The sequence below is a fragment of the Rosa rugosa genome, chromosome 7 (assembly GCF_958449725.1).
Source record: "Rosa rugosa chromosome 7, drRosRugo1.1, whole genome shotgun sequence".
In the NCBI taxonomy this organism is placed as follows: Eukaryota; Viridiplantae; Streptophyta; class Magnoliopsida; order Rosales; family Rosaceae; genus Rosa; species Rosa rugosa.
The window spans coordinates 18,624,900-18,639,202 of NC_084826.1; the positions used below are offsets into that span (position 1 = coordinate 18,624,900).

General features: G+C 41.9%; 3 protein-coding genes across 3 annotated transcripts; 2 read left to right on the plus strand and 1 right to left on the minus strand.

Moving 5' to 3' along the window:
* Window positions 1–23: 23 nt before the first annotated feature.
* Window positions 24–4,531, plus strand: LOC133721369 (mediator of RNA polymerase II transcription subunit 27-like). The gene is made up of 8 exons (XM_062147958.1): window positions 24–442; window positions 529–694; window positions 1,020–1,479; window positions 3,019–3,078; window positions 3,159–3,227; window positions 3,328–3,371; window positions 3,444–3,613; window positions 4,204–4,531. Exons 1-7 carry the CDS (start codon window positions 169–171, stop codon window positions 3,595–3,597), a joined length of 1,227 nt encoding a protein of 408 aa, XP_062003942.1. The 5' UTR covers window positions 24–168; the 3' UTR covers window positions 3,598–3,613; window positions 4,204–4,531.
* A 395-nt stretch (window positions 4,532–4,926) lies between these two features.
* Window positions 4,927–11,863, plus strand: LOC133723757 (probable glutathione S-transferase). The gene is made up of 3 exons (XM_062150624.1): window positions 4,927–5,525; window positions 9,821–9,830; window positions 11,538–11,863. The coding sequence occupies exons 1-3, from the start codon at window positions 4,993–4,995 to the stop codon at window positions 11,652–11,654; spliced, it is 660 nt and encodes a 219-aa protein (XP_062006608.1). The 5' UTR covers window positions 4,927–4,992; the 3' UTR covers window positions 11,655–11,863.
* LOC133723756 (uncharacterized) lies at window positions 7,662–10,231 on the minus strand. The gene is made up of 2 exons (XM_062150623.1): window positions 9,136–10,231; window positions 7,662–8,824 (listed from the first exon to the last, which is right to left on the minus strand). The coding sequence occupies exons 1-2, from the start codon at window positions 10,169–10,171 to the stop codon at window positions 8,700–8,702; spliced, it is 1,161 nt and encodes a 386-aa protein (XP_062006607.1). The 5' UTR covers window positions 10,172–10,231; the 3' UTR covers window positions 7,662–8,699.
* Window positions 11,864–14,303: the final 2,440 nt, after the last annotated feature.

Below are 14,303 nucleotides of genomic sequence, written 5' to 3' on the forward strand. Positions count from 1 at the left end.
GGCCCCACATGCATCTGACGGCTGTAGTTAAACGATATTAGAGTAATACTTACGCGGCACCGGGTTTCGGATACGGGTCGGGTCATCCGGGTCGCCCCTATTATTAGAAAAGAAGAGAGAGAGAGAGAGAGTGATTGGGATCGAAGCCCTGTCGCTACGTTTCAGACGATGCAACAACAGCCACCGCAGACGACGACTACTACTACTCCGCCAGCTTCGGTAGGGTCCACGGCGGCGGAGGCGCCGCCGAAGCAGGTGGCTTTGGCGATGGACCGCCTCGGCCAAGCCGGTCGCCTCATCGCGGACATTAGGCTCGGCGCCGACCGCCTTCTGGAGGCCCTGTTCGTGGCGGCGCAGCCTCACCAGAGCACCAAGCCGCTCCACTTGTTCCTCAATGAAGACGCCTCCATGCGCCAGCACCTCCAAGACCTCCGCTCCGTAGGTACCTTCCTTCCTTCCTTCTCTCTCTCTCATTAGGGCTCCGAGGTTTGAAAAATTCTGAGGGTTTTCGGGGTTGATTTTTGGTAGGAAGGCAGCTAGAAGAGTCTGGAGTTCTGAATGATTCTCTCCGGTCGCGAAGTAATTCGTGGGGACTGCACATGCCGTTGGTTTGTCCCGACGGCGCCGTCGTCGCCTATGCTTGGAAACGGCAGCTCGCCGGTCAGGCCGGCGCTTCCGCAGTGGACAGGACCAGGTTGGTCTCAAATCTGATGGAATTCATCTTCTTCCTTATGCACATTGCCTCTTTATACTCTTGCCTCATACAAAAGCAGTTCTGGATTATAGTTTATCCAATTGAAATAGGAGAATAGTTCTTGCTTATAATGAATTTTTGGTGGTTCGCAGAAGAGTGTGGTTTTAATAAGTAGACAGTGTTAGTTTTCATTTAGGAATCAATCAGCATGGTGATTTTTTTATGCCGCAACTGATTTGGAAACTGGTTGTTATTTTCTGTTTTTACTTTTTGAATCGAAGTATTGAACTAAGAAGCCATTTCTTGAATGATGTCGATATTTTAGGTTAGCTCTCAAGGCCTTTACTGATCAGAAAAGAAGATTTTTTCCTCACCTTGATGATGGATCGGACAGTCAGAGTGATGAACCAGTTTCAAAGAAACCGTGTGTTTCCCCATCATTGACTACACACAATCAAGAAGAGCTGCTAGATTGCAAGACACTATCAGAGGTTTTAATGAGCTTGGAAAAGAAGGTGCCAAACTTGAAAATTTTCACCTATGAACGATTGGATTGGTTAAAAAGAGCATCTTCACTGCCAGCAAATGAGAGTCCACTGGAAACAGTGAAGGACCATAGTTTTCATAGTTCGAGTAAGTTACGATCAACTCCACTGGCTGATGTTGCGATAGATAAGGTTGCTGTCATCGAGTTGCTGTTTCCGTCTGTCTTCAGAGCTGTAGTATCATTGCATCCTGCTGGTTCTATTGACCCAGACGCAGTAGCTTTCTTTTCTCCAGAAGAGGTAATCTATGTTACCTTCATGCCTATTATTCCTTCATAGTAGGATTCACTTTTCATATTGGTTGATCTGTTTCAGTAGTTGTCTTATGCATAAGTAGTTGTTCCAGATCATATTTATATGAGCATGACTTGACATGCATACGTATGTAGGTTCTAACCATAGGTCTTAACATCTTGACAATCAGTACTAGAATTGATAGTGACTCTCAGGATCAAAATAAGACAAAACTCATAAACTCTGCTTCTTGTTAATTTAATAAATTTTGTTGGTTTATCATTATTTTCAAAAGTTTAATCTCTTAAATGCCAGCCAACATTTATTTTATACTCCAAACCACCCCCTTCCCTCCCCCTCTCTCCTCCTTCTCCTTCTCTTACATGTGGGTCTCTAATGCAGTAGCTACCGCGTGGTTAGAAAAGAAACATGTGAGTCTCTCATGCACTAGCTACAGCTTGTTTAGAAAAAAAATGTCTGCTTTGGATACCCAAGACAAAGCCCATTAGCTACAGCCTGTTTGGTCCAATGAGAAGTCTCCATGGTTTACTTGTCCAAGTCAGTATAAGTTAGTAATATAATAAACCAAGATTCATTGTAAAACTTATTAAGTTTCACTAAGATTATGTATATGAGTCTAGAGCTATTAAGTCCCCATGGTACTTTAAGAGTCCAAGTCAGTAAAATGAATAAACAGATAAAAGAACAGTCATTCTATGAGAATATTAAGTTTTATTGAGAACATCTTTTGGGTCAAAAGCTGTTAAGAGTCTGTTTGAATCAGAGAGTACATACAAGTCTTCAGTTCTTCGAGGACCTCGTCTTTCATATGTCTCCCCAAGGAGTATTTGAAGCCTTAATATATGGTTTCATCTTTTAAGAAAAATCCCTCTATTCTCTACTTCCCTAAGCTCTAGTAGATTACAGCAGCTACAAACATTGTTTATCTTCCAAAACCATTCTATTTTTTAAAATTTCTATCTTTCTTGGTGCTTCCATAACCATACTCACCCTCATGCTTGCTTTGTTCTACATCAGTCTCCATCATTTCAGCCCATCATATGGAATTAAACTTATTTGGGAGACTTTGCAATTGGAGGGATTTGAAATATTGATATCCTGCTCTGATCTGATATAAACTTGAAAGTAGAGAGATTAGCTTGATGTACTGTATAGCTGTTATGGGATATAGACCACAAGGAAAGTGTAAGAAGTCAGCTAATGAATCCTGATTTAGTTGAGCAACCTTGTCTATGCTAGGAAGCTAACCACATCAATTACTCCAACATACTGAGCTCAGTTAATTTGCTGATTATAACTTGATCAGCCGTAATACAGATCGTATGCTACCTTAGATAGTGTATTGTTGTCCTCCGTACTCTTTGACAAGCCTTCAGATTTTCACTAGATTTCAGATAACATGCAACTTTGTTGGTCCCACTTGATATGGATATTCACTTTTTTTTTTCTTAGTTTTTTTCCTTTTTTTTTAAAGAGGATTCGCATTGCCCTGATGTTCATGTTCCTCATTTCATTCTTGAACAGGGAGGCAGCTACATTCATGCAAGGGGTTTTTCAGTTTATCATGTGTTTAAACATATCACGGTATAAGCTTTACTTTCCGGTTGAAGTTTATTCTTATGCAATTGGGCCTTGGTTAGAATACTTATCAATTATTATTGCAGGAACATGCTGGCTTGGCCTTGCAGTACTTTCTTGGAGTTCAAGCTGAAACAGCTCTATATTCCCTTTTGGTTAGTCTCTATCATGTTCATGTTAACTCACTGAACTAATTTATTTGCACAGGAGCAGAATCTACACAATTGTGTCTAACTTTCTACATGTATTCTATAGCTCTGGATCTGCAGCTACCAAACTCTATTTACAAAAGTTTGCAGGTACAGCCTTCTCCTTTAACTTTGAATTTCTTTAGTGGTTTTGAAGTTATTAATTTCTTCTATTGAGCGCAGTAAGTGCGAACGACTGCTAGCTATGGACCGACAATCAGCTTTACTGTTGCCTCCGGTTAATCGTCCTTACCGGCAGTTCTCCACATCGAATATATCCTCCAGTTTAAATCTTACCGAGACTTACCATGTAGGTTGTTTTACGGAGGAAAGGTGATCTCTACTACTGACAGGTAAATTGTCATCATCATCATACATAATGGATCGGAAAGCCAGAAGATAATTTGTCATTTAAAGAGCTTCCACCTGAATTTTGAATGTTACTCGGCTATAAAAAAGATCAACAAAACCAGTCAGTATAGACTTTTACTGAAAGTTGAGGATTCTCTTTGAAGACTACTATTGGTCTGAATGCTGAGACTCCGCTCTTATCTCTCTTTCTGGGTTCCTGGATACAGTTTTAACTATAATCTGAATTGTGGTGGTTGTTAGTGTTGCACTTTACAATCTGTGCCTATCCAAATGGGTAGGTAAAGATGGTCAAGTGATAACAATTATCACAATTTTTGAACTTTCAACTTGTCCAAAGGAAAAAAACTATTTTCTAGTTGTTGAAAATCCGGAATATTATAAGTAAGATATGTGGTAACTGGTTAGAAATCATACTTTATTTGATAATTTCTCGTTTCTTTTTTACTTGAATTACTCTGCTTCTTTTTCTTTTATTTTTTCCTTTTTACTCTTTAATTAGTCTATTGTACATAGTTTGATGTGTTTTGTTTTCCACTTCATTATGCTAACTAAGCGTTTTGCTTTGATTCAGGTAATTATTTTAGTCGGGCATATGAGTTGTGTCAGAGGACGTAGCATGGCTGGGTGTTTTTAACTAGCTTTGACTTATAAAAAGACATCTGCAGAATATCCATAGATTTTGGGAGTTCGTGTATGTGATCATATTCTGAACAGTAGGAGGTTCTTAATTGTGACTTTTTATTAAAATCTGTAAATTTAGAAACTCCTTGTTCGGCAGATAGCATGTGAACCTTTTACTAGGTGTGATGGAAAAAGTTCTATCATGATTGTACCAAGGATGTCTCGTTTTTTTTTTCTTTTGGTACAAACCAAGGATGATGTCTACTTTTGTTTGCTCCTGTCTTTTATGTTTCAGCGATAACTATAAAATAGTGTATGCATGGCATATTCGCAGAGAGAATCTTGCGTGGGGGCAACCGCACGGCCACGTGGTGGGGCGGATCAATCACTGCCCAGCAGGGGGGTGTGGAACCGGGCAGTTTCAGAAAAGAGAGAATTTTCTTTCTTCTGATTGGTTTGCCCTAAAACCACGTGGTGGGGAAACCCCTACCTAAGAATTTCTCATATTCGCAAAGCACTCGATTTGCACCATCACATCGTCCTGAACAAGCTAGAACATTTCAAAGTCTCTCAAGCAAACGTCATGCAACACGTCAGACACCTATCTCAAAATCAGCCACGACTATACCTCAAACACCTCTATATAACCCCTTTGATTTTGTTGGGATTCTTACTCATCAGTCTCCGAGTTAGTTAGCATACCTACAAGCTAGCTAGAAGAACTTTGTGAACAGTTTCCATGGCGGACGAGGTTATTCTATTGGACGCTTATGCGAGCGTGTTTGGGATGAGGGTCAGAGTAGCTCTGGCCGAGAAGGGAATCAAATATGAGTACAGAGAAGAAGACCTGAGGAACAAGAGCCAACTGCTTCTTAAGATGAACCCGGTCCACAAGAAGATCCCGGTGCTCATCCATAATGGCAAACCAGTCTGTGAATCGCTCATCATTGTGCATTATATTGATGAGGTATGGAAGGATAAGGCTCCTCTGCTTCCCTCTGATCCTTACCAGAGAGCCCAGGCCAGATTCTGGGCCGATTTCATTGATAAGAAGTTATATGATGCAATCAGGAAGATATGGCCTGCAAAAGGAGAAGAGCAGGAGGCAGGAAAGAAGGAATTCATTGAAGTCCTGAAGGTGTTGGAAGGAGAGCTTGGAGGCAAGCCTTATTTCATGGGTGAGAGATTTGGGTTCCTGGACATTGCTCTCATCACATTCTATAGCTGGTTTCATGCTTGTGAGACACTTGGAAACTTCAATATAGAGGCCGAGTGCCCCAAGCTGAAGTCAAGTATAACACGATTGAGGTATGAGACTTAATTCACTGATGTTATATTCATCTGATTTACATACGTTTATATAGAAAGTTTACAGAACATTTACAGCTATATAAAACCTTTACTCATACTGCTTTCATGTGCTACACTAATGATGTCTACCATAATCATTCTGATCTAGATCTGCACGTTCCATGTTGTCATGCCATGATGATCTTCCATGTTCTGTGATTCCTAGCACATTCATAACAACTCACGTTGACACTCCCCCTCAAGTTGGCGCATAAACATCAACCATGCCCAACTTGCTTAGTGAGTCATAAAACGCCTTCCTGGAAACTCCTTTGGTAAGTATATCTGCAAGTTGCTCTTCCGTTGGAACAAAAGGAAAGCTAATAATTTTGGCATCTAGCTTCTCCTTTATAAAGTGACGATCAACCTCCACATGCTTAGTACGATCATGTTGTACTGGGTTCTGTGATATATCAATGGCTGCCTTGTTGTCACAATACAACTGCATAGTACTTTTGAGTTTGAAACCCAGATCACATAACAGATTTCTCAGCCACAACAGCTCACACACTCCGTGAGCCATACCTCTATACTCAGCTTCAGCACTAGATCTTGCCACAACTTTCTGTTTCTTACTCTTCCACGTAACCAAATTACCTCCCACAAAGGTAAAGTAACCTGATGTTGACCTCCTGTCTGTAATATTTCCAGCCCAATCTGCATCTGTAAAGCCACAAACTTCAAGGATGTTGTTGTGTTTAGAAAACAATATTCCCCTTCCTGGAGCTGACTTCAGGTACTTTAAAATTCTCATAACAGCATCCATGTGACTCTCACTTGGGTTATGCATGAACTGACTCACCACACTCACTGCATATGCCACATCTGGTCTAGTATGAGCCAAATAAATCAAGCGCCCAACTAACCTCTGATAGCGAGCTCGATCAGTAAGTACCTGATCTGGATACTCAGCTAAACAATGATTCTGCTCAATAGGAGTATCAAAAGGTCTACAATCCAACAAACCTGTTTCTGTTAGCAAGTCAAGAACGTACTTCCTCTGGCACAGGTAGATCCCTTCTCTCCCCCTGGCTACCTCAATTCCTAAGAAGTACTTAAGTTCACCCAAATCCTTCATCTCGAACTCAGAGGTTAGCTGTCTCTGCAGTCTATCCATCTCAACAGTATCATTGCCGGTGATTACCATATCATCCACATAAATAATTAGAGCTGTTACCTTCCCTTGTTGATGCTTGAGGAACAAGGTATGATCTGAGTTGCTCTGTTTGTAACCAACCTTCCGCATGAATTGTGAAAATCTCCCAAACCAAGCACGAGGCGACTGTTTGAGACCAGACAAAGACTTTCTCAATTTGCATACGAAATCACCAGGAGAAGCAACTACATACTCAGGTGGAAGGCTCATGTACACTTCCTCGGCTAACTCTCCATGAAGAAATGCATTCTTGACATCAAACTGTCGGAGTGGCCAGTTTAAGCTAGCAGCAAACGAGAGCAGAACTCGAATAGTGTTCATCTTGGCAACAGGAGCAAATGTTTCATCGTAGTCTATACCATGCGTTTGAGTAAACCCCTTTGCTACAAGGCGTGCTTTGTACCGATTCACTGATCCATCTGCATTATGTTTCACAGTAAACACCCAACGACAACCTACAGCCTTCTTGCCTTGTGGTGACGGCACAAGTTGCCAAGTATTGTTCTTCTGCAACGCCTCCATCTCTTCCTCCATTGCCTTCCTCCACTTTGGATCCCCAAATGCATCCTGCACTCTGTTAGGTACTGATACAGCAGATATTTGATTCACAAATGATTCATATGACTTAGACAACCTCCTAGTGGACATATAATTGGTCACTGGGTATTTAGATTTGGCAGTAAGAGTAGGTTCATATCTTTTGGCTGATTGACCTCGGGTGGTCCTATTTGGTAACACATATTGCTCAACATTAGGCTCACTATTGCTAGTACCAGTGGATGGACATACCTCAAATGGGTGATCTTCAGTACCAAGAAGATCTTCAGTACCAAGGAGATCTTCAGTACCAGGGAGTTGTGGGTCAGGGGTAGAAATGATAGCAGGAGCTTCTGTTTCTGGAGGTGATAAGCTGATGCTCTCAACTGGATCAATCAAAATACCTCCTACCTGTGCGACTTCTTCTCCGCTTCCTGATTCCTCCCCCTCTCCATGATACAGCTCTTCAAAAAATGAATTCTCCCCCTGAAGAGCTGTATCTGAGGGGGAAAAATAACTCATGTCCTCAAAGAAAGTAACATCCATAGTGACATAGTATTTTCTGGTTGGTGGATGATAGCACTTGTACCCTTTCTGATAACCTCCGTAGCCCACAAATACACACTTAAGCGCTCGGGCATCCAACTTAGACCGCTGGTTTTTAGGAATATGGACAAATGCAACACAACCAAAGACACGAGCTGGAAGATTATGAAATGAAGGTAAGGAGACATGAGATGCAAGAACCTCAAATGGAATTCTTCCCTGAAGGACACTAGATGGAAGACGATTGATAAGATGAGAGGAAGCATTTACAGCATCGCCCCAAAGATACTTAGGCATATGAGCACTAAAGAGAAGGGCACGAGCCATATCAAGTAAATGACGGTTTTTCCTTTCAGACACTCCATTTTGTTCTGGTGTTTGTGGACATGTGGTTTGGTGAACAATCCCATGGGTTTCAAAAAACTCTTGGAAAACATGATTAACATATTCCCCCCCCATTGTCAGAACGAAGGACTTTAATGGTGCCATGGTATTGTGTTTGAATAAGGGTACAAAAAGTTTGAAAAGCTGGAAAGACTTCATCTTTGGTTTTAAGAAGAGCAACCCATGACAATCTCGTACAATCATCAATAAATAACACAAAGTATCTCATACCGGACACAGTGGGTTCTCGAGAAGGTCCCCAAACATCAGAATGAATCAACTCAAAAGGAATAACACTTTTATTAGAAACACTAGGAGAATAAGTAGCACGATGACTCTTGGCCAAGACACATGTTTCACAATGTAAAGCACACTCATCCACACCAATAAACAGAGTAGGCATGGTTTTTCTCATAAGACTAAAAGAGGGATGCCCTAAACGGCGATGCCATAACCAAATTTCACTTAACTTATCAGAACTCGAAGTCAATGCGGCGCGAGACTGTGCTCCTGGTTTCTCTCCTGCGTATGTCTGATCCAGATGGAACAACCTGCCCCTCAGATACCCCCGACCGATTATCTCCCTGGTGAGAAGATCCTGAAAAATCACATACATAGGATAAAAGGTTACGGAGCATTTAGACTCAGTATTCAACTGGGGAACAGATATCAAATGGTGAGACAAGTCAGGCACATATAACACATTATGAAGTTCTATGGTGGGAGTAATACGAACTGACCCTGACCCTAACACAGGAAAGGCCTCACCATTGGCATTGGTTACATAGGACACTGGTGGGGAAGACAGTTCAGTAAAATATGATTTGTCATAAGTCATATGATCGGAGGCACCAGAATCAATGATCCATGTATCAGAACCAACAAAGTTAGAAACCTTTAAAGCCATACCAATTTTACGTCGACCAGCTATGGAGGCTGTAGGAGTAGCTCCACCTGCTGTATGATGATCTTGGCCAGCCACTCCATAGAAATCCGGTTCTTGGACCAATTGAACAGCAGCTGCTTTCGCCTTAGGACGATAACCTTGCTTTTTAGGTTTAAGGTGTGGATTCAACTTCCAACAAGTTTCCCGAACATGCCCAAGCTCGTTGCAATAAGAACATTGAGGACGAGGGCGGTTGGTGAAGCCTTGTGGGAAACCTTGTTGATGAAGTGGGGCTGAACTCTGCTGCTGAAGGAAAGGTGCCGGTGACTTGGCCTGAATAGCTAGGCTAGATACTTCAACCTGTGCATGTTTGATACTCTCCTGTTGAGACTCATCCTTGCGGATGTATGTAAAAGCTGTGTTCAAACTAGAAGGGTCTGTCATTCTGAGCAATTCTCCCTTGGCACTGCTATGCTTCTCATCAAGCCCTCTCAGGAATACATGTACCCTTTCTAGCTCCTTTTCCTTCTGGTACCACACAAGATCTTCCTGATTCTTGATTTTGCAAGGACGCTTCTGATCAATTTCAGCCCATACATTCTTTAGCTTGGTGAAATACACAGCTATTGATTGCCTATTCTGTTGCATACTTGCAGCTTTGCACATTAATTCATGAATCTGTATAAAATCAGACTCATTTGTATATAGATCCCCCAAGGTCTTCCATATTGCTTCAGCAGTCTCACACCCTTCCACCAATTGTAGCACATCATCAGTCATGGCTTTGAATAAGATTGCCATCACAGATCCATCATCATCCTCCCACTTAGTATAGGCATTCACATCCTCGTCACCAGGAGTTTCAGTTGTTCCAGTCACATGCCCTATCTTGTGTATGCCACGAAGATAGACGGACATAATCTTCTTCCACGTTCGAAAATTGGTACCATTGAGTTTCATACCCCCAAAAGAACCACCGTCTGAACTTTGGACAGAAACTTCAACTTTCTGGACCTCATTGATCTTGGCACTCTGACCTTCTTTTTCATCACCACCCATTGCAATAATATAGAAGGAATATCACACAATCACAGAGTATGCAGCGGAACAGATCGTGCAATAATAATAATAATTTAATTTAATTTTTTTTTTTTTTTTTTTTTTTTTTTTTTTTTTTTTTTGCACGGGTTAAAAAACCTAAACCTCAGAACAATTGTGGAGTTCTGGTCCACAGGAAACTGAAGGCCGAGTCTGAAACCGGCGAGTGAAGGAGATCAGTAGGTTCTTCAAGGGCGGCGCCGGTGAGAGGAGAAAGCCGATCTGATCTGCTTTCGAGTTGGGTTGGTTGATCTGGAAGCTTGAGTTACCGATCTCGAGAAGGAACACAAGATGATCGGTGGTCGATATGGAGGCGAGTAAGGGTTTAGGAGCGGCGCCGGTGAAGCTGCGCGGCCGGGGAGAGGATGAAGCAGATGAAGCCTTGCTCACGGGTCTGATGCAGAAGCTCGGGGCCGACGGTGATCTGGAGATGGAAGAAGACCGACGGTGATCTGGGCTTGCTCACGGGTCTGATGCAGGAGTTCGGGGCCGACGGTGGTCTGGAGTCGGGAGAATTCCGTGGAGACCTGATCACCAAGAACGGGTCTGATGCTCGGGTTATGGCAGAAGCTCGTTGGAGAGCAAATCCGGATGGAAACGATCTGGAGATCAAAGTTTTACTTTGGGTGCCCAAAGTAAATCGTTGGGTCTGGTGAGAGGTGACGACAGGAAGCTGACGCCGGAGACTGATTGATGGACGATGCCGGACCGGATTGATAAGAGGATCAGCAGCGATCTTGGGCTGAAGACGAAGCCAACTGGACAACAGAAAGTGATCGATCTGGAGCCTTGAGGTTTGAGATTATGATGGTTTGGATGAGTCCGATCTTGGGACAGATGAAGGATGCCGATCCGGAAAGATGAAGGCAGACGAGAAGCCGATCCGCTTGGATGAAGGCTGCCTGCTTTGATGAAGGCTGCCTGCTTGATGGGTGCAGAGAGCAAATTGCTCTGAGATGGGTGATGAATGATTGCAGGCGAAGATCGGTCTCAGAAGAGACGAAGATCGGTCTGGTCTTGAACAAAGAATTAAGGAGACAAAGTCCTTTCGGATCTCTGCTTTGATACCAAGTCAAGTATAACTCGATTGAGGTATGAGACTTAATTCACTGATGTTATATTCATCTGATTTACATACGTTTATATAGAAAGTTTACAGAACATTTACAGCTATATAAAACCTTTACTCATACTGCTTTCATGTGCTACACTAATGATGTCTACCATAATCATTCCGATCTAGATCTGCACGTTCCATGTTGTCATGCCATGATGATCTTCCATGTTCTGTGATTCCTAGCACATTCATAACAACTCACGTTGACAGCTGATTTCATGGGCCAAGAGATGCTTGCAGAAGGAGAGTGTTTCGAAGTCTCTTGCTGACCCGAAAAAGGTTTATGAGAATCTTCTTGAGATGGAGAAGAGGCTTGGTGTGGAGTAGTGGTATAAGAAAGTCCTGAAATAAAACTCTTTAGATGTGTACTAGTCTTGAAACTTTTCTGGTGAGAGATACTTTGGTGTGTCTGCTGAATGCTATGACTTATGATTCGCAAGTAATTATGTATCCTAACAATAATGTAGACACTTCGAAGAGTCTGCCTATTGTTAAATATATGAAAGGAGAGTGTTCTAAGAAAATAAGTGTCCAAGGCCACACATAATACGATACAAATACAACGAAGCTCAAAAACACTGAAAAATGCAGGAGTACAGAGTAAGTAAAGAAAATATTAGTCCACCTTTTGTACTCAATTTAAATGTACTGTCATCTTAATCTGCATCAAAACTTCTGAATTGGTCTTTTACACAGATTGTCTCACAAAACTTTTTTTAGAACCGCATTCATCACCCTCGAGGTACTTTCTGGTATAGAGGATGATTTCTTCCCCATAGATGGCCCCTTAGCCTTCACTTTAAAACTCATCTAAGTCGAGTTTTGCCACCATACTCGTTCCCAAGGGCTTACTCTTCCATAGAGAGCTGGGCATTAACAGCCCCCAACCATCCTCTTTTATAAGAGCATCTGCAGCGGTTTCGCCTATACCTAGAGCTGTCAATGGGTCGTGTCAGGTTGGGTTCGTGTCGGGTCAAGGTATATATCGTGTCACAAGAGACAAACTCAAACTCAACTCCAACCCATTTATTAATCGTGTCGAAAATTTAAACCAAAACACAACCTATTTGTTAAATGGGTTGGAAACGGGTAACAAATAAGTCGTGTCGTATCGGACAAAATGACCCATTTAAGGGTTAACACTACGACCCATTTAACTAAAAACATGCATAAATTGATTAAATTCACTAAAAACTTCATAAGACGAATAATATAAATAATTATATATAATTCATAAATAATTAAATCCAATAATGATGAAGCTGTTTTAGGGAAACAAAATTAAGAGGAAATCGCTGTGTATTATCATTGATAATAGGGGCCTCTTTATAGAGAGGATTACAATGCATAGAATCTCAATCATACAAGAAAAGTAATCGTACATTGAATATGAATCTAAATCCTTCTAATTTAACCCTATTACCACTAGAGCAAGTAGCCTAGAGTTTTGGCCAAACACAAATTAGAGTTACTTGAACACTCCCCCTTGTGTTGCCCAAACGCGGTGCTTCTCTCGTTGCCTCGTTAAAAACCTTGCCGAGTAACAAAAACTCAATGGGACAAAAATAACCTCGGTCGAAGGGGAAAAAGAGCACAACACACCCTTCACGTTTCGAGGTGAACATGTAGACATCTCCCCCTGATGACTACGATCATGGGAGTTCAGATAATTTCCGCAAGCCAATTCTTGCCACATGTTTCTCGAACGTGGATTTGGGCAATGACTTAGTAAACAAGTCTGCCACATTATCCTCATATCGAACCTAGTTCACTTTGGTATTTGAGGAGAGTCTGTTGTTGCTGATTATGCTTGGTGTTGTCGCTTTTGATGTAGCCTTGCTTCATTTATTCAAAACGAACAACATTATCCTAAATGCTCGTAGGCTCATCTTATGGTAGACTTCAAACCACAATTGTTCGAACATGCATGATTATGGATTCAATCCATAAACATTCACGAACCACTTCGTGAAAAGCAATAATCTCTGCATGATTCGAAGATATAGCGACTACGGTCTGTTCTTTAGACCTCCAAGATATCACTGTCTTTTCCCATGGTGAACACTTAACCAGTTTGGGAGCGACCTTTGTGTGGGACAGAGAGGTACCCAGCATCAGCAAAACCTTCCAAAACACTTATATCGTTTTGGGATAGGGATAGAGAACGCAGGCCAGCGTTGGTGGCGTTTCTGGTGTGTGATGGGTCCGAATCCATCTTCTCTCTGTAGGGATAGAACAAGCTCATATCAATCGTACATCTCAAGTACTGAAAGATATCTTTTACACCAATTAAAATGGTGTCGCGTTGGCGCAGAGCTATAACTTAGCTAACAAGTTCACTGCAAACTAGATGTCCGGTCTTGTGCATTGAGCTAAGTACAATAATGCGCCTATTGTACTCAAGTAAGGCACTTCTGCCTCTAGCACATCTTCGTCATCATCCTTCAGACGAAGAGGATCCATTTCAGGATCAAGACTACGGACGATCATAGGGGTGCTTGAAGGTTTGACTTTGTCAAAATGCCTAAGCATCTATCGATACGATGCTCAAGTTCCAAACTGAGACATAATCGTGTTCTCCCATAATCCTTCATCTCAAAATCGGATTTCAAGTGTTCAGCGGTTTCCCTTAACTCTTTAAGGGTCTCTAATGAAGATCATGTCCAACATGAACCGCGATGGAATCCGAAACTTGTTATGGAAACGCGTGGGCATATCCCTTCCCAATCAAGTAGTCACTTTAGTGAGCGTTTCAACCTCTTTGTAAACGTGCTCCGTGGTCTAGAGCCACTTGACTTGGGTAAATGAAGTTCATTTCATTCACCATGAACCTTCATGTATATTCTGTATCTAGATCCCTATAGAAATACGTAGTGACCACATTTGTAAGCTGCATTTTCAGTTATTCGGAAACTACCAAACTGACAGGGTAGTGGAGTGCAATGACATCCATTACAAGAGAATATGTCTCATCGT